The 19,665-nt window shown below is 38.2% G+C and overlaps 1 protein-coding gene across 10 annotated transcripts; it reads left to right on the forward strand.

Annotated features, from left to right (window-relative positions):
- Positions 1-25: 25 nt before the first annotated feature.
- GFM2 (GTP dependent ribosome recycling factor mitochondrial 2) lies at positions 26-19,635 on the forward strand. 10 transcript variants are annotated; one of them, XM_032986062.2, is made up of 22 exons: positions 26-107; positions 603-670; positions 745-834; positions 1,388-1,472; positions 3,222-3,267; positions 4,252-4,349; positions 5,386-5,511; positions 5,906-5,994; positions 7,664-7,752; positions 7,990-8,050; positions 8,146-8,331; positions 11,146-11,226; positions 12,032-12,180; positions 12,689-12,829; positions 12,911-13,010; positions 13,812-14,001; positions 15,341-15,417; positions 15,918-16,056; positions 16,217-16,402; positions 17,761-17,876; positions 18,076-18,258; positions 18,720-19,635. In XM_032986062.2, exons 3-22 carry the CDS (start codon positions 772-774, stop codon positions 18,846-18,848), a joined length of 2,334 nt encoding a protein of 777 aa, XP_032841953.1. In that variant the 5' UTR covers positions 26-107; positions 603-670; positions 745-771; the 3' UTR covers positions 18,849-19,635. The 10 variants fall into 10 exon arrangements, with proteins under 10 accessions (XP_032841953.1, XP_032841974.1, XP_032841984.2 ...); XM_032986023.2 differs by lacking the exon at positions 26-107 and adding an exon at positions 154-456 and having other exon boundaries at positions 522-670; XM_032986047.2 differs by lacking the exon at positions 26-107 and adding an exon at positions 154-456 and having other exon boundaries at positions 522-670; positions 758-834.
- The last annotated feature ends 30 nt before the right edge of the window (positions 19,636-19,665 follow it).

The following is a 19,665-nucleotide window of genomic DNA, read 5'->3' on the forward strand; positions in this document are numbered from 1 at the left end:
CCGCGGCCGCCGGGGGCTGTGCGCGCCGGGCTTGGCGGGGCGGAGGAGCGGGGAGCGGCGCAAAGGGAGCCGCCGGAGCGGCGCTTTTTGCCGTCTGGGCCTGCCAGGTCGGGGCGGGAGGACGGAACTCGGGGCGGGCTGCTGGCGGGGACGGGAAGTACGGGCGCGCTTTCCGGTGGCATGGCGGCTGTCCCCGCAGGGGCCGCGCCGCCAGCCTAGGCTCGGCCTCGTTAAACCCTCGCTAAACGCTTCCTCCGGAGGCAGAGGGGAGCTCGCAGCGCGGCGGGGCGGGCAGCGCCGGTTTGCGGAGCGGCAGCGTCAGGGCGAAGAGGTCTTGGCGATGCTGAAAAGCTCACAGCCTTTCCTGTTTTCTGCTCTGCCTGCCCACAGTACGCGCTTTTCCCTGCCCCGCTTCCTCCTTCGAGATCAGATGAGCCGTTGATGCTTCGCTGATCGGTAATTGGTACTCCGGAGCTTACGGGAGCATGAGTGTAAACTGATGTTAATTTTTCTGCTCGCAGATTTTGCTGAGAAATACACTTATCGTTTGTAGGCATGCCTTTACGCTGCATTTTTAAGGTTTAGTAACACTATTTTTACAGATCTGACACCGATTTAGCCTGCAGAGCAGCGGCCTGAAAAATACTCACCTGATCCGACTTGAAAAACAGTTAAGTGTTATGATTGATTTATGTGGGAGTAACATAGTCAGCTGTTTTGTACAATATTTACTTATCTTGACAGGGAACGGCTTTAGAGGCAGGAGCCAGAATGTTGAGAATTACGAGAAAATTTTTGGTGAACTCACTGAAGTCATCAAGTTTGTGCAGTGAGGTAAACTTTTTCCCAGATTTTGATGCTTTTTCTGTGAGCAAAAGAAGTTACCCTGAGTAAGCTTTTTTCCCCCCCTTTCCTTTAAAAATTGGTATACAAACTGAAGACGTAGTTTTGTGTTGGAATTGGACTTCACATAAATCAGGATATGGAAGCTGAATTTGTAATTTTCCTGTAAACCTTTTTAGTTGTCTGTGACTTTTATTACCTAACACTTGTCATTGTTAAATTTATGTTACTTACACAAATAATTGGACATATTTGAAATATTGTGGTTACTGACAACGTGTTTTGATGCTGTCATAGATTTTTACTGGACTTCCCAAATAATACTGGGATTGGACTTGGTTTAAACCTTGGTGCTACTATTTTCATGCTTCTGCTTCCAAATAGCTGGTATTTTGAGCTTATTTAAATATCTAACAACAGGATCAGTTCCTGTAGGTATTTTTTTTTTTTAGTTTAGTTTTCTACAACTGGCAAAAATGTAGCTGTAAAGTAATTATTTATAATGATAAATAATCTATGTGATTTTATCTTTTTCCCTTTTAAGCACGTGTATTTCAGGAAGACAAAAATGAGAGTGATAAGTGTGACACAGCAAAACTTCAGTCTAAGAAACTACTGTTCTCCAGCAGGTATAAGTTTGAATTATTTTCTTAATAGTGAGTATTACTCTAGATATGAGTAAGAATTGTTTTATTTTATTCTTTTGGTCGTTACTTACAGAATTTGGTGTATGATGCACGAACAGAGCAGTTAAAAGGTTCAAGGACTGAAAAGAAGTGTTTTGCATTGCTGCTCTTACCTCAATAGACGTATGGTATAAAGCCTTTAGAAAATAAGAAAAAGGAAAAATACAGATATATAAGAAGTCAGGTCATTTGTGAAGTGTATTGGATCCCCTACCCAGTTGCCTGAAGTATTAATTGATTATCAAGTAACTGATGATATCCAGCATGCTGGACAAGGGCAGAAAGATAGGAATCTGATTAAATAAAATATTTAAGTTATCATTAGTGTATTTTCTTTGCAGATACAGCATAAACGAGAGTAAAAAGAATGAGATACTGGGAAAAGAGAATTTCAGTTAAAATAAATTTTTGCTGTTTTTTGAGTAGCTACACAGAGGTTAAATGGAAATCAGTTGATATAAGGTAGTGCTGGGAGTCAGGGCTGCTTTTTTCTGCATCAGGATGGAGACAGGAAGAAAATACTGGTAACTGGCGGGTAACCAGCTTCTCTTTCTAAGTTAAGAATTGTTAATGGATTCAGCACTGTATATCTCAGCAGAAGTTTTTGACCTGTGGTCATGTACCTGAGAACACTTACTCTTAGTTGCTAATGTTGTTGCAAGCTCTGTTGCTTCTTATTACTGTTTCTTTGTAGTTGTCTATGCAGTGTCCTTGCTGCCTACTGTATTTATCCCTGGTTTTGCTGTGCTGAATACCTCAGTGTGTCACATGGAGGCAGAGCTGCATTCCGTATACTAGAAGATACCGTGACTTAGACAAGCAAGAAATCTCAAACATACCAATGTGTTATTTTAGAAACTGGAGGGGAAAAGGCAGTGTTCGTTGGAGTTTTTATTTGCTGCGGGTGGTGGTGGTGAATTTCCAGCCTGCTACCTTGCTTCTCCTAAGATCAGTCTTTCTCCTCATTGAGACATTAAGCTGTAAGATGCCTCTTTAATGTCTCTTTGGTAAGAGGGATGATCTGTAGATGGTGAAGGAATGTTAGTTTAAATATTTTTGAATTCTGTTTGGCCTGTCAGAGATAAACTAAAGTAATAGGAAAACCAGTTCCTGAAACAATTTAAATAATTTGAGTGAATTATGGATTAGTTTCATAAAAATTTAGCTTGGCAGCTTATTTTCCAACTAAATAGGGTGCAAGAGAGGAAATACCTTTCTAGAAAATACGTGTTTAAAACTTCCCAGTCCCATGTTTTCTTAACCTAGGTCAGTTTGCATTTTGTCCCTTCAGTGTTTAAAGGAGGAATTACTTTTGAAATTTGAATGTCAGCATTACAGTTGTCTTGAACTGTGTCATGTTTTGTTATTGCTTCTGCAAAGTAAGATTTTACTGTACTGATGATACTTTTTGTTGTTGGCTTTTTCGTGTTGTTTCTGAGTTACAGCTGTTTTGAAGAGTTTCTCTTTTTTCTATGAGAGAGATATTTATTGAAAGTTAAGTACATATCTTTAGAAATTTGAGGTGATAGAGATTATGGATTGTCATGAGTTGTGGTTCTGAGGTTTCTTTGTTTTGGTTTTTTTTTTAGGCTTTTTAGGAGTTTTCTTAAATAGATTTTAACAAAATTAAATGTACCGTTTCCACACTGGGATCAGTCTTACAAATTGTTGTTTTGTTTTGTTTGTCTCCAGGAGATGTTAAATCTCTGCGTTCTGTCATTAATCCTCATATATCCAGGTATGTCATGCTAGCTTATTTTTCAGATGTAACTGGCACTCAGAGCAAATGGTGTGATACAAAGTCGTGGGTTGTTGCTATCCCCGTCATATGCATAGTTCGTGTGCGTGTTTTAAACTAAAGTTAGTACTTCATTTTAATACAGAACAGTTGTTGGTGCCAGAGAGGTCTTGTGCTGTTTCTTGTTTATACCACCAGAACCAAAACTGGGCTCTTGGGAAAGCTCCAAATCCATCGTGGCTGCTGGGAGCTGAAAGAGGGAGAAGAGATGTCCAGGCAGCTAGACCACCGCTGAGGGCAGGGCCCTGTACTTTATGTTCACGGGAGCGCTCAGCCACGTTAGACGAGGGCCTTGGTGACGTGAGCAGGGTAATTAGGGGCTGATTCTGCTGCCAGAGGAATGGCTTGGCAGTGGAGTTGCTTTGGAAGACTACTTCTGTCCTGAGGGTGAATTAGCCAGCGTTAGTGGTGAATATGGGGGCTGATGGCAAGCCTGTGATGGGCAGAGCTGGTGAAGCAGTTTTGGAAGCTACTGGTGAGGTACTTCAGAAAGGAAGGTTAGGCTGAACAGAATCAAGGTCAATTTAATGGGAATTTGGATGTTATATGTGGGGCATAAAGTCTATATATGTTATGAATTGTTTCAGGCACCAGGAGTTAGGGATTGGGATGGACAAGGGGGTGGAGGGGCTGCTTCTGTCTGTGGGGAGGGCAGGTGGGTGAGAATGAGGCCAAGAAGTGGCCTTCCCCTGAAGTGAAGTGTGGAAGCCTGTTCCAAAACTCCTGAGTACTACTGAAGAAAATCCACCATTTCAATACTAATGTACTTCAGTATCAGACTGTACACTGTGTCAGATATGCAACAGAGGAAAAATATTATTCATTTGGTATACTATTCTCAGTGAATATTAATGTTTATACAAATAACAATATCACTGAATAAAAAAACTACCTCAGTAAAAGCAATGTTTTTGCTTTATGCAGAATCCGAAACATTGGCATTATGGCTCACATTGATGCAGGGAAAACTACAACAACAGAGAGAATGCTGTATTATTCTGGATACATAAGAACACTTGGAGGTTAGACATACTTTTTTCGTATTTCAGTAAGTTTGAGAGATTTAGTAGTACACAGTAACGTGCAATGCAGTTAGAGGTTGCTGGTGGAATACTTAGCATAGAATCCAGTTGTTCCAAAGTTATGCTGCAATACTGTGAAATTAATTTTAATGCACGTTCCATTACGTCCTAAGGCAGCTGGACTTTGAGAGATTGTAGGTTCTTATTTTTCATTTAGTACATTAATTTGTTTAACAGTTAATTGGAGGTTCTCATTGTTTCACTTGTTGCTCATTGGCTGTTCTGGTAAAGCTGTTTCTTCAGTTCTCTTTTGACCTGTAAAGAAACCAGATTAACAAAAATTAACCATTTCTTTTGAAAGCCATGGCACAGGAAGAATTCCTTTTTTCAACAACTCTCACAGAATTTTTCAAGATCTAAAGGGCCACAGCAGCTTCTATTTGTGCTACCTTCTGACCTTTTAAATTTAATTTCCTGTTCTCTACTGTGTATGAGAATGGTAAGAGATGTTAGGCCTCTGGAGTGGTTGAACTTGGTGGCCTGCTTGTTTAAAAATGTGGAACTGCTTCTCTTTGTATTAAAAATAAAAATAAAAAAAAAGCACAAGCAAAACCGAGCCTCTTTTTGTTTTGTTTTGGGTTTTTTTGCTTAAGTTTAGTTTTAATTTAATTGCCTTTTAATTACAAAATTTTAAAATGTCAGTCACAATGATTGCAGCCAGGTTTTTTTAAATTATAGTTTGTTCATGATTTTGGACTTTGCCTTAGTTTTTAAGTTGCTCATGGTGTTACTAGGAGTAAGAATAACAAAAAACGTTGTTGGAGTTGCTTGTCTTTGACTTACAGAGCATTTGTTCGCTGGACAGGGAGCCTGGGTAAATTAGCTGATGTTACCATTTTCTGAAAAAGGCCAGTTTTCATAGCTTATACATATATAGAAGAAACAGTATTTCCAAATTTCTCTCAGCATCTGTATTCCAATACAAGTTCAGCTTTTGAATTACTTACTGAACTGTAATCCTGGTTCCTGTTCACAGATGTTGATGATGGAGACACGGTGACAGATTTTATGGTACAAGAGCGAGAACGTGGTATTACCATTCAGTCTGCTGCTGTTACATTTGACTGGAAGGACTACAGAATCAATCTGATTGACACCCCAGGTACTACACTTTAGTGGTACTCACGTTATTAGGGGAGAGTACCTGAGGTGGGGTGCTGTAGAATGTAAGCCTTAGTTTTAGATATGGCACAATGTTTAAAACTTGTTTAATTGCAGCAGTAAAAAGGCCTATACTGAGCTCTGTTCAGTTTTGGCTAACTATTGTTTGCTGGTGCCTAATCTAGCTTTGAAGGTGAGCTGACACATTTCCACACTGAATTGCTTGCAGTGCTGGGATTGCAATGTAACAATCTTACGTGTTACAAGGACTGATGGGTATATGTCTCTGCAAGTGAAGGCAGGGTTGTTTTGACAGGATTAAAAAAAAAAAAATACTGAACTGTTGATGTTGCCTGTTTGAATTATGGTGGTATTAAAGGGCGATTGTTTTGTAGGTCATGTGGATTTTACAGTGGAAGTTGAGCGTTGCTTGAGGGTCCTGGATGGAGCAGTAGCGGTGTTTGATGCTTCAGCTGGTGTTGAGGTAAAATTAACTAATAGATTTCTTTTTTTTTTTCTCTAATGACTTGATTCAGACTGAAATAATGATAATAGTACAGAGATGTTGCTCTGTATTATCTCTTTTGATACTTTGATCGAAATTCAGCTTCGGGAAGCTGACATTTAATTTCAAGTCCTGTAGCGTACAGGAATTTTCATAATAATAAGGGGCAAATAGGTGGGATTCCCATTAAAGTCTGGGCGGTTTTTGTTGTTTTGTTGCTGTCCTTTACGAACATTGATGGAGGTGGATGCTTCTGGCTAGCTCCACCAGCGGAAAGAAATATCTGTTCATTTTTGATTTTCAGATTTCATGTAGAAAATGAGTAATTTTCAGCCAGAGTTTCTCCCTCCCCAGCAGTCTATTCAACATGCCCTTTGGGGCGTAGTGCAGAAAAGGTAGAGACAGACTGCAATTTGACTTTATAGCATGAAATGCTGGAGTAGTTCAGTCCTGTAGAAAAGTTAGATGTTGTGAAATCACTGTGTTCCAACCGTTTTCCTAGGTGAGGGATGAGAGAACTATTGATCAGTGTGAGTCACATTATTTAACTTGCTATTGGAAAGCATTTAGGTACCATCGTATATGAACCTGACCTGACTAACAGCCCCCGCCCCCAACAACAAAACAATTAGATCTGCTTGTGGTGTTTTTTGGGTTTTTGTTTTTTGGGTTTTTTGTTTTTTGGGTTTTTTGTTTTTTGGGTTTTTTGTTTTTTGGGTTTTTTGTTTTTTGGGTTTTTTGTTTTTTGGGTTTTTTGTTTTTTGGGTTTTTTGTTTTTTGGGTTTTTTGTTTTTTGGGTTTTTTGTTTTTTGGGTTTTTTGTTTTTTGGGTTTTTTGTTTTTTGGGTTTTTTGTTTTTTGGGTTTTTTGTTTTTTGGGTTTTTTGTTTTTTGGGTTTTTTGTTTTTTGGGTTTTTTGTTTTTTGGGTTTTTTGTTTTTTGGGTTTTTTGTTTTTTGGGTTTTTTGTTTTTTGGGTTTTTTGTTTTTTGGGTTATTTTTGTTTTTTTTTTTGGGTTTTTTTTTTGTTTTTTTTTTGTTTTTTGGTTTTTTGTTTTTGGTTTTTTGTTTTTTTTTTTTTTTTTGTTTTTTGTTTTTTGTTTTTTTGTTTTTTGTTTTTTGTTTTTTTGTTTTTTTTTTTTTTTATATAACTGGGTAGGAAATTCTTGCATTATTTTCATGTGTTGGTAAGAGACTATTTCTGAATCTGAACTGATTTACATACATACCTGTTTGACTTTCAAATAAAAATGTGTGTCATAAGTGTCTCAGCAGTACACAAATTACTAGCAAAACCATGGTGGTTTTTGGTGTTGTAGGTGTAGCCTCATAAGTGCTTGCCTGTGTATGCTTAAGTATCTTGGCAATGAAGTCTTTAAGTCTCTGCAGGTCTGAGCTTTTTCCATATGTATCCCCTGTAATGCTCAGTTTCTCTCCATGTTCCCTTGCCCATAGGCCTTTGTGCTTGTGGAGGACGGGGAATGACGACAGCTGAGAAAAGAGATGAGCAAAGCTGTGCTGCTGGATACGGGATTGTCACAACACATTCAGCACAGTTCCCTGCTGTACTCTGAACTCGGTTCCTCAGAGGTATCAGGGACTGGATGGTTCAGCTGTCAGCACTAATGTTTCTGTTTTGTCTTTTGCTTTAGGCCCAAACTCTGACAGTGTGGAGGCAAGCGGACAAACATCAGATACCACGAATTTGTTTTTTGAACAAGATGGATAAAAGCAGGGCAAGGTATTTAGACAGTTATTTTGATCATTGCTAAAAACCTTGTAAGAAAATGTATCTAATCAAGTTAAAGTTTTTCTGTTAAGCAGAGAGCAAGCCAACTATGTTAATACATCTTTGATTATGCAGATGCACATTTTTGCATAATTGTAGGAGTAATTTTTGCCATAAATAAGGAATGGTAAACCTATTTCACTATGTCATTAAGTTTTGTGTAACCTAATATCTGTTTTTCTTATATAGTTTTACATATGCTGTTGAGAGTATCAAACAAAAGTTGAAGACAAAACCTCTGCTTGTGCAGGTAAGCTTAGAAATTAAATGTTTATTAGCCTTCTCTTGAATGGAACTCCTGTTTCGATTCTGTGCAGCTGTCTAAAATCTCCACTCTATTTACAGTTGCCTGTTGGGGAAGCCAAGACCTTCAGAGGACTGGTTGATGTTGTGACTAAGGAACAAATAATTTGGAAACCTACTTCTGATTTGGATGATGGAAAAAATTTTGAACAAAAGCTGCTTCTGGAGGCTGATGATCCCAACCTGTTCCAAGAAGTCCAGGATGCCAGAAATACCTTAATAGAACAAGTAAAGTTCTAAAGTAAATACATAATATATTTAAAACTGTTATTGAGGACAGTAGAAAAAATAGGCTGAAAGGAACCTCTGGAATTGTCTGGTGCAGTGACCTGCTCAAAGCAGGGCTAAATTCACCATTGGATCAGGTTGCTCAGGCCTTGCCAGTTGAGTTTTCAAGTCTCTGAGGATGGAGATTACAATCTGTCTAGGCAGCCTGTCCCAGTGCTCGATCATCCTTGTAATGAAACGTCATTTGTTTTTGCCTAATGGGAATTTACAGGGTTGCAAACTGCAACAGTGCTGCTTGTCCTTTGCTTGCACACCTCTCAGAAGAAGTTGATTCTATTTTCCCTGGAGCAGGCTCACCAGCACCACCATTTTGAGCAGTAAGAGACAGCGTTTGCATCTTCCTGTAGCCTCTCCAAGTTAGACAAACCCATCTCTCTGGGCCTTCAGCTGCAATACAGCCACCTTAGTGGTTTTCCACTGGACTTTCCAGTTTGTCAGTCTCTTTTGTGCTGGGGAGCCTAAAAGCAGGCAGTGTTTTAGATGCAGTTTCAAAAGTGCAGAGTAGAGGGTACTAACCACTTGCCCTGACCCATTTGCTGCGCTCTTGCTGATGCAGCCTGGTATGCAGTTAGTTTTTGTCATTGGAAGGGGACACTGCTGACTCACTTGTCCAGAAGCACCTTCTGGTTGACTTTAGTTGCAGAGCTGTTGCTTGGCAAGTTGATCCCCAGTCTGTCAGCACATGGATTTGTTCTGAACAAGGTGCAAGATTCTGCGTTTGCCCTTATCGAACTAATGTCATGTTTTCTTCACTTCCTTTTCGTCTGTCAAAGATGCCTAATGCATGTTGGAAATACTGATACATGATGGCAAAACATGCTGAATATAGAGACTTGGACCTCCCTGTCTGTGCAATACATGTGTCAAATGGAAAATACTTCCTGCTTTATACAGAGGGAACTGAAGAAACCAGACAGCAGGTTTAGCATTCAGTTGGCTAACATAGCATCTTGTGCTGTCATTGAGGTGAAAAGATACTTGGAACATTCACACAAGGCCTGGCAGATGTGACCCAGAACCCACAGGATATCCATACGCTTCTGGAGTGGCAGCTAGAAGCTGGATGGGATGTTGCAGGCTAGTCAAAATCGTACTAAATACTGTGTTAGTGGCAGCTGAATCCCACAATATACCTTGTTCCAGATCCACCCCAAAAGCCCACAGGAGAGATGAGAAAAGAAGGGTCTAAATATTTCTTTAGCATAAATTGTCATACTCTGAAGCTAAGAAAGAAACTTAATCTACTTGATACCAGGTTTTGCACAGTTGACAGTCTAGAAGGGGTTAAGAATGGAAGAATTAATGGAAGTAAAAGAATAATTTGCCCGTTGAGCAGTGCAGAACATTTGAAGGAGTTTGTCCAGTGTTCTGTTCTCCCATTATTTGGCATTTTAAGGTCTCACTTTATTTTGTGTAATTTATATAATTCTGTTGGAAGAGTTGGTTGTACTTGACTCTAAGCAAGTCTTCTCTCCAAGTAATATGTGGGGTTTTTTTACATTCATTTTGCTTTTATACAACATAAAAGTGTAGCAGTGATTACATTTGAATGCATACTTCTGTAAGCAAAAATATAGGAGGTTAACAACCATGTTTATCTTGGATATCGATCCATTTTGCTGGAAGGGCTGCCCTCCATGCAACTTTGAGTAACATTGTGCAGGTGCATAAACAGATGATTCTAGGCTTTCAGTTTACTTTGAAACATCAGAATCAGAGAGGTCCATTTTATATTGCTCTGAGTTCAGTAAAACATATACAAGCTAGTTTTCAAAATTTCCATGTTTTAAATGCAGATGATATTACTTAGCCTCTTATCTTAAGAAATGTGTTGTCGGATAGAAGGCTTTGTAGAACAGAGTTGGGATTTTTTCTTTTGGTTTCTGAGCCCTTCCTGAAGCAGGAAGGGGTGGACCAGTAGTGTGACAATTGAGATAAACTTGTGTTCCTAAAATATTTTTTCATATGCTTTTTATCCTATTAATACTCCTTGTCAGAAACACTAAAATTTAGTAGTTTGAATACCAGCCATCTTTCACACTTTGCTTTCACTTAATTAAATGAATGCTTTCCTTTCTCTCATGTTTTAACAATTGGCTTGATTAGACTTCCAACTGCTTATCAGTGATTAATTTCAGTATTCGGTCGATTGCTGTCGTAGCCACTAGAGGGGGCAAAGTGCCTTCCTGCACTTAGGGTGTCCCGAGTCTGTGACAGTGCAGGGGTGCACGTGAGACAAGGTTTAGAGAGTAGTGAGTTTATTTGTTGAGCTGAATGGTACAGTTCGAAAACTGAGACGAATTCTTGGATCTACAAGCGTTTGCCATGAAGAAGGTCAAAATGCCCTGAAGGCTTGTGTGTTTATTCCAATGGTAACATTTGTTGGCTCAGAAAGGTTACTTGCTTCCTTCAGACTTCGCCTTGTTGGCAGATCTGAAATACATTAAGTTATACCCTTCATGGCTGTCACTGTACAGCTGCAGGCTTTTTCAGTTTCAGGGAGAAGTACAAGCATTCCCTCTCCCACTGATGTTTTGCCTGACAGCAGCTTTATGAGTTCACTCCCTCCGCTTCCCCCCCATCCTCTCTTGAAACCTTCATTTCTGTAATTTTCTGTGGCTTGAGTTTATGATCTCTGATGTCTTTAAAGGCTTTGTTCCTGCTCTGTTTATCTATATTTCCTAAATAACTAAGAAGAGTGACTTACCTGTGAAACTGGTGTATGCCAAATAATAATGAACTATTCTGTTGAAGGTTGCAGATCTGGATGATGAATTTGCTGAACTGGTTCTAGGAGAATATAGTGAAAATTTTGACTTAATACCGGCTGACAAGGTAATTTTTACATTTCATTAATCTAAACAAATTTTTACTAGATTTTTTTCTGAAGAGCTGGCCTGGCATGTGCAGACTATGATTTTGAATAAGGGTATTTTTATCAACAAAAATAAAAAATCACACCACTTTTTGTAGCAAATTTACAGTACAGTGAATTTAGGAGAAAGTATATTCAAGCTTAGTATGAATTTTATATGATTATGCACTAAGTATGATTCTCAGACATGCTAGGCACAACTCTAGCATACCTTTCTTCAGGAAGGTGGGGTTTTTTTGTTTTTGTGTTTTTTTGTTTTGTTTTGTTTTGTTCTGTTTTTTTTTAAAAAAAAAAAAAAACAAACAACTTTTTTCACTAGGCTGCTGTGAAAGTGTTTAGGGAAAAATTAGTGGAATTTCCAGAAGAGTCAGTACGGTTTGTGTCCGAGCTGCTGATTCTTACTAACAAAAGTAGCATCTCAACTGCTATGAATTGGTTGTATCTTCAAGACATTGCGTGTTGAAAGTGGTGAGATACAGCATCCTGCATTAAAAGGACTTGTAGAAAAAGAGTAAGAACAGCTGCAGATCTGCATGAAATGTTTAGAAATCTGAAAAAGCGGTGTCTTTTGTTTTAGCATCTAAACATTTGGGTTTATGGTTTGGAGCTCATTAAAAGCAGTGAAAGTAGTTTGGATAAGTGATGTTATATTTGCAAACATACCTTTTAACTTTGGGGGATTTGTTAGCAATATTTGAGAGCTGGAATGCAATTTAAGGCTAAATTGTAGTTCACATGTTAAAAAGAAATAATTATTTTTTGCAGTTACGGTCTGCTATCCGCAGAGTCACACTTGCTCAGAAGGCGGTACCTGTACTCTGTGGAAGTGCACTGAAGAACAAAGGAGTGCAGCCACTACTGGATGCTACTACTATGTACTTGCCTGCACCTAATGAGCGTTCATATGAGTTCCTGTAAGTACAAAGAGAAAAGAAGAATCAGAAAAAAGGAAAAATAAATAGGAAGCCATAAAAGGATAAAATGAAAAATACTAAGAAAGCATCCATGTCTTTAAAAAAGTTTACTCTTTTAGGTATTAAATAACAGTAAAGATGTGTAGACATAAAAATACATTTTTTGGTCAGTGCAACTGAAATTGTATGAAGTTATCTTCAGTTGTCAAACCTGCACTTAGGAGTTCTAAAGTCTTATTTTTAATTTGACAATATTGCCATTCTTCAAAATCGGGGTCTAGGGATCATCTTTATTATTGGCTGAGTCATATGACATCTTATGTATCCTACTGGAGCTGGAACTGTTAAAAGTTAATATTTTTTGGGGGTATAAATTATGATTTAAAAAAATCTGCCTCCTTAATTTTACAGTAAGAAACATATTGCTTCTTAAATTAGTGGAAATGTAGGTAAATGTGAGTGGATTAATGCTACAAGTATGCTTTTTGTTGTGCTTTTTATTTTGTAGACAGTGGTACAAGGATGACCTGTGTGCCCTAGCATTCAAAGTTCTCCATGATAAATGTCGTGGACCACTAGTTTTCATTCGCGTTTACTCAGGTTCACTGAAACCTCAGTCAGCTGTATATAACATTAACAAAGGTTGCACGTGAGTAAGATAGAGATGTGGTTTAGTGTAACATTGGAATGTCTGTTAAAGTCCTGAGTAATACAATAATTTCATTTTCAGAGAGAGAATGAGCCGACTGCTCCTGCCTTTTGCTGATCAGCAAATTGAAATACCAACACTAATGCCTGGCAACATTGCCCTTACTGTTGGGTTAAAACAGGTAATGGAAAGTACTGATTCTGTAAGAGAGCTTGTTTCACCAGTGTGCTTTCTACTTCTTTGGTGTTGTAGCTCAGCCATGTTCTTGGTTATTGTGACATATGTAAACTTGCTGTATTTGAAATACATATACTTGCTTCCTCCTAAAACGAAATACTACAATGTACACATGTCAGTAATTGACTTGGGAGATGCAGTGCTGATTACACGGAAAGGACAGAAAACCAAAGGTATATTTTACTAGGGTTCTGAGCTTGTATTTCTATTGTAACTCTTAAAATGCAATGTAATGCCATGGAGAGAGTTCCTGTGGGGAAGGAGAGTGATGTTCCAAATAAGTTAGCCAAAAGCAAAGGTTTAAGTTCAAATAACTTTGTCTCATGCTTGCTTCTGTTAGCTTACTTATTCAGTGTTTTATTGTCTGAACAGGCTGCATAGATCTCATTTGCACAGATTTACTAAAATGTAACTAACTTTGGCATGCATAATCAAATTTACTTTACCAATACTGTTCTTCGTGACTTTGTATCTTGAGTGGTTCATTAGATTTAAAATGCAGTGAAGTGGACAAAGAAATGTTAGTCTATATTTGAGCACAGTTTTTCATCTTCCAGATCATATTAGTTATTTGAAGAGAGAAGTTACAGTAAGTGTTCATGAATAAGTGGAATTTAGCACCAATAGTTTTAAGGAATACAAGTGGTCAGGGTTTGTGGGTTTGATTTCTGGTGGTTTTGGTTTTTGGTGGTTCTTTTTCACATTCCTTCCTGTGTCTCATGGGTCACTGGGTGCTGATCTGTAGAGTGCCACTGGAGATACAATAGTGTCATCAAAGGCTTCAGCAGTAGCTGCAGCACGCCGAGCTGGAAGGGATGCTGAAGGAGCGAAGATGACTACCAGTGACGTGGAGAGCCTTCTGCTGGCAGGCGTTGAGATCCCTGACCCTGTCTTCTTCTGTACAATTGAACCTCCTTCAGTGGCCAAACAACAAGGTACAACGTAGCTACCTGAGAATATAATAAGATATTCTACAAATGAAATATTCAAGCATAGCCATATTCTCCTGTGTAAGGAACTGCTTGTCCCCAGTCCATGCACACCTGGTTGACATGAGTGACTTGCACAGATTTATCAATCAGTGGTCTAATAAGGCCCATTTTGGTGTTTTGCACAGATGATATATTTTAGATCGTGGTTGTTAGTATCCTTTGCTATTACTACATCAAGCAGTACTAGTACTAGTACTTTTCTACTTTTTATGTCTAGGAAGGTAGTAGTTCTTTATTTTGAAAGAAGTGATGGAGACACTTTTATTTCCTACTGTCATGCTTAGTTTTGCTGCAGTCACACTGGTGTGCTGTACACAGAGTTCTAAGTACAATTAACCTTGAAATGTGGTGGCTTGGTTTTTTTCAGTTGGCACTTGCAGTTTTACTCTGTGGTGTAAAGTTTTCACTTACCAAGATTTCTCTGTGTCTAGTTAGGGTTCACCCCCTGAAGTGTGACCTGTAATCTTACTCCCTTTTCCAAGAATCTGTTACTAAAGAGCTTGGTTATTTCACTCTTTTTGTAAATAAATACCTTAAACTCTGTATCTTCATTCCAACAAAGCTGAGCTTGGTTGGGGGTGAAGAGGAGTAAGGATAACTACCGTAACTACCAGTGTAGCATGATGGAATGGAGCAAGGTAGAGCACATATTTGGAACATGTTTGCAGGCTGGGCCACTGGGTTGTGAGGTGTTTCTGCTTTTGGCGGGGTTTGGATATTATTTTCTTTCTTTGTTTATTTGTTCTTGTTTGTTTTTTTTTTTTTTCCAAAGACTGCAAGATAGATAAATGCAGTCTCATCTGTGAGTTTATCATTCTGTAGCTGCTCTCCTCAGCAGTTAACATACTGGGAAATCAGGAAAAGAAAACATTTGCATTTGAACCTTTTCATGTTGAACTCATCTTGAAATATTTAGGCAAATCCTGTAAGAAGTTGGTTGACTATTTTTTCCTGTCTGTAAAAAGGGAGCAGTACTTTTTATTGACTTGATGAAGCACTTGCAAGTTTCATTCTATCTTCATGAAAGTACAAAATACCACTCTGGAAGTGGTATGTTCAGTAATTAAATAAGTACTCTGTAGTGTGCAGCTAATTTGTGGGATAGAATCAGAAGTTGCAAATTGCTTATAATTTGAGTTGACTTTGCCAACATCTGTGCTTCTCTAGGATCCTTTTGATTCCTTCTGAGAGTAAGATTGATGAGTAAAGTGATGTTTAGACATTCATTGATTCTCAAACTACTGAAGTGTTTTTAGATATTATGTTTGATATTTTTGTACAGACTTGGATAATGCATTGAGCTGCCTTCAGCGTGAAGATCCAAGTTTAAAAGTGAAGATAGATCCTGACACAGGACAGGTAAGATAAGCCTTTTATAGTTCACCTTATAACCAAGCTTTATTTTAGAACAGTCAGGACCACCCTTCAGTTAGTTCATTTACACATTGAGATTTTCTTGAATAAAAAGGACTCAAGATGTTCATATTGTATATGTACCAAGTTCTATGCATCAAACTAAAATGGAGCCTTGTGCACTTGTGCTTTGCAGAGTAGAGGAAGCCATCCTGTGCTCTGCATGTTTTTGACAATTCTGTATTTTAAAATGTTTGAACTATATACTCTTTAAGGTAATGTAAGATGACCTTTTTAATAGTGGTCAGTACTGGTAATTACCCTCTCACTTATGTGGTGTTTATGTCAGATGACCTAAAGCAGTCTCATTTTCTCTCTAGGTCCCTTAGAATTTGAAATATTTCTAAGAGACTGTTATGACCATGCAAGTCCTTGCTTAAACAGTTTGTATTAAAACTCGAGTTTTGCATGTGTTTCCTCTTCTATCTTAACTCTCTTCTTACTAGACTATTCTTTGTGGCATGGGAGAACTACACATAGAGATCATTCATGACCGAATCAAACGTGAATATGGCATTGAGACATACTTGGGACCTCTTCAAATAGCATACAGAGAAACCATCCTAAATGCTGCCCAAGCTACAGGTAGAATGAGTGAATGGAAGGATATCTTGTTTCTGGTTTTATAGCATGATTTACTTCAAATGATCTTACTATTAACTTTCAGGTGAAGTTTGTATTAGGGTCTTTTTCCAAATCATGGTTTCCTTTTTTTTTTTTTTTTTTTTTTTTTTTTCTCCTGCAGACATATTAGACAAAACAGTAGGAGATAAAAGACACTTTGTAACTGCAGAGTTAGAGGTGAGGCCCAGGTTAGGGGAGAGAGCAATGACAAAACCTGTCATTGAGTATGCTGCGAGTGTCATTGAAGTGCTACACGAAGAACTGCAAGGAGCTGTAGAAAATGGAATCACGAATTCATGCATTCAAGGTAAAGGAAGTGCTATGACAGTTACACTGGCCTAACATTTCTGTAAGAAGCAATTTAATATGTTTCTAGGAGGAAAAACTCCTTGGTAGCTTGAAAACTAAAAGATAGTACATCTTAACATTAGATGCAAAGGAAAATTCTGAAATTTCCTTCACTACAAAAATTGCCAAATACTCCTTTCCCTATGCCAGGAATGGAAGTCAGCATGTCTTTGGTTTTAAGGTTGATTCCTTTTCAGTCATTCAACAGTGAAGTTGGGATTCTTTCAGTTTGTATTATAATCTGCTATAAGAGATAAGGTGTTTCTTTGACATCACATAAACCACAGTGATGTGACAGAAGTGTTTTTTTGAGGCCAACATGTACATACTACAGTTCTATATGAGTTATTATTTTTTTGATTTTCAGATACGTTAAATGGCAAAGTATAGGCTTTCTAAAGGATTAAAAGCATCCTTTACATTTGATTAAAAATAGGAAGTATTTAATAACTTGTGGCCAAAGAACTCTCCCTTACAATAAAATTAACAGGCAGCAGATTGATAAATGAGAATTACTCTAGAAGCAGCAGCATGAGGTGTTTTTTCCATGTTGCTTTGTTGAACTGAAAAGCATCTCTCATCTCTGGCTGTGGAATGAGTCTTGACTGTATGCTCTCTTCACACTCCTTAAAGACACTTCAGAAGTGTGCTGTGTTCAGCCTAAAATTCATACCATTAAGTGCTTAAAAAAAGCCCCAAATCAAACAACAGACGCGGCTACGTTCTCTGTAGTAAAAAAGCTATGTGTTTTTTCTGTGGTTCAGGCCTCCCATCCAGTCTAATACAGTTTTTGGTCTGGTTCAGACTGCCGGGTTGGAGGGAGATAACCTAGCTAGGACACTAGACGTGGGTAGAAGTCACGTCATGGAATTGAGTTAACCCTGCAGTTTTGGTAGTGGGTTAGTATTGGGCTTTGCTGTGATCACACTGTGTTGAAAAGAAAAGTATCTGGCTTCTGGTTCAAATAAGTTGTTGTTTCAATAGACAAGTTTTAGATATTATAATGTATTAAAAAATAACTTTGTTTTTGGGAACAATTGTATGGATGAGCATACTTGGGAACTTCGGTTCTGAAAATTATCTGTACTTTTGGTAAAGAGAATAAGAAAGTTTGGGTCAGCATTCATTTGTCTCTTCTGGCAAAGGTGCATAATGACAAAATCACAAAATGAGGAACAAGACCAGTGCTCATGGGAAGGATAAAGGAAGGAAGGAAGTGAGAAGCTCTAAATTAACCCTGCAGCTTTTTTGCATGTGTGTTAATGTTCTGAAAAACAAATGTGCTTTTGGTGTGGCTTTTTTTTTTTTCCCCCCTAGGGCCCTTGCTTGGATCCCCAGTTCAGGGTATAGATGTTACAGTACAATCACTGACGGTGCATCCTGAGACCTCTCATACAATGGTGTCAGCCTGTGTCTCCCGTTGCATGCAAAAGGTACAGTGAAACTAAGCTGCTGTAGAACACAATAGTTGGTAATTGTTCTCTGACAGTGTAATGCCCTCACTGGGGTCTTTATAGTTTTTGGAAGTAGAGAATTTGAGGCAGTATTAGCTTGAGTTATGTAAGTACTTATTATGTTAATTTTCTGCAGATAAAAAAAAAAAAAGGTCAACATAACTCCCCTTCCATGTAGGCTTTGAAAAAAGCTGGTATACAAATACTGGAGCCACTGATGAACCTAGAAATCACAGTAAGTGAAGATCATCTCAGTGCAGCGCTTGCTGACCTTGCACAGCGGAGAGGTAGTGTTCAGGAAATCCAGAGTCGTCAAGATAACAGAGTTGTGGTTGCTGCTGTTCCATTAGCAGAAATGATGGTATGTGATTATCTTATTAATAGTAAAATGCAAATCTGATCTTTTATATGCTTAAAAATAATTAGGCTTCTGTTTATTAATCGGTAAAAACAGGAAAAGTAAGTTTGGAATGAATGTGTCTTATTGTGTTTTAATTATTGAAGGTCTGAGGTAAATGATCGCAAATCTAGTAGTGGGTTTGTGCCTGATTCAGATTGTTAAGCCAGCCTGTTTTCAACTGTAAGTCAGAGAAGTAGTAAATACTACTAAAACAGGTTTTACAGAGAATAGTTTTATGAAAGTATATTATTAGATTGACTCATGTACATACTGCACTTGTAATGCAGTATTATTAAAAAATTAACCTACTAGTATGTTGCAGTATATTTCTGACTCTCTCTCAGTGACCTAAGCAACTTTCTGTGTTAGCTTATCTTCCCTTTATCCTAAATTGAGTGACGTGTGTTCTCCATTTTGTCCAGGGCTACTCAACAGTTTTGCGTTCTCTAACATCAGGCTCGGCGACCTTCACTTTGGAGCTTGCTAGTTATCAAGCTTTGAACAGTCAAGAGCAAAGCGCACTTCTTCAACGGAGGATGGGGTTGGCATGATGGCTTTACTCTGTAGAACAGTAAAGATAATTTCTATCCTCCCTGTTAAGTATTTTCAGGAGCCTGTTTAGGTACACCAGCACATTCTTCTGGGACCAGCTGGTTGTGGTAAACGATGAATAAGAAGCTGTATGAGAAGACTGTGCTTTTAACTGTTCAAGGGGAGGTTCCAGAGACTGTTCTTCTAGCACAGCCTTCTAATTGCAAAGCAGCTGAACCAGAGATGCAACCACAACTTGGTGCTTTGCAAATTCTTATCTTACAGATCTCTGCAATGAGAAGTGATACAAATCCTTTTCATACAAGTGAGCATTAAGTGCACCTTAATTCCTCTAGTAAGTAAAGTCTGTGAAGTCTAAGTCTATAAATGAAATAACTTTACAGCTTTGGCCATCTGTATCTTGGTTTGTTTTCAGCTGAATAAAAGAATATGGTTAATAAGCATTTTAAACTGCACAACTACAAGTATTCTTGTACCATTAGAAACCAGTTTGAATCAGAGTTCAGGACTGGGGGTAACTTCTACCTGAGTTTGCTTTAGCAAATAAGTGGAATGGATGCTTCTGTCAACTGAGTAAGATCTGTGCAAAAAAAAAAAAAAAATACAAGAAAGGCAGAGTTCTCCCAGGACAGTGATCCCTACCTTAAATTATGTTGAGGGAGGATTTTTTTTTTGACCTTTAGGCATGAGTGATTGAAGTTGTAACAGTTCTAATTTGCAGTTACTGGGTTACATAGAAAAGTGACAAATAAGATACTCTGAAATAAAAAGATCATTTGCTCTTTATTTAAATAGTGTCTTAGCTTCATTTCCCCT

This window comes from Tyto alba, unplaced genomic scaffold (genome assembly GCF_018691265.1).
Source record: "Tyto alba isolate M040663 unplaced genomic scaffold, T.alba_DEE_v4.0 Super-Scaffold_42, whole genome shotgun sequence".
NCBI lineage: Eukaryota > Metazoa > Chordata > Aves > Strigiformes > Tytonidae > Tyto > Tyto alba.

What these genes read in the sequence shown, in the direction of transcription:
- GFM2 (XM_032986062.2), top strand. Translation starts at nt 772, where the DNA reads ATGTTGAGAATTACGAGAAAATTTTTGGTGAACTCACTGAAGTCATCA. An exon ending in CATCAAGTTTGTGCAGTGAG is followed by an intron (nt 835 to 1,387) that starts GTAAACTTTTTC and finishes TTCCCTTTTAAG; the next exon opens with CACGTGTATTTCAGGAAGAC. An exon ending in GAAATACCTTAATAGAACAA is followed by an intron (nt 8,332 to 11,145) that starts GTAAAGTTCTAA and finishes ATTCTGTTGAAG; the next exon opens with GTTGCAGATCTGGATGATGA.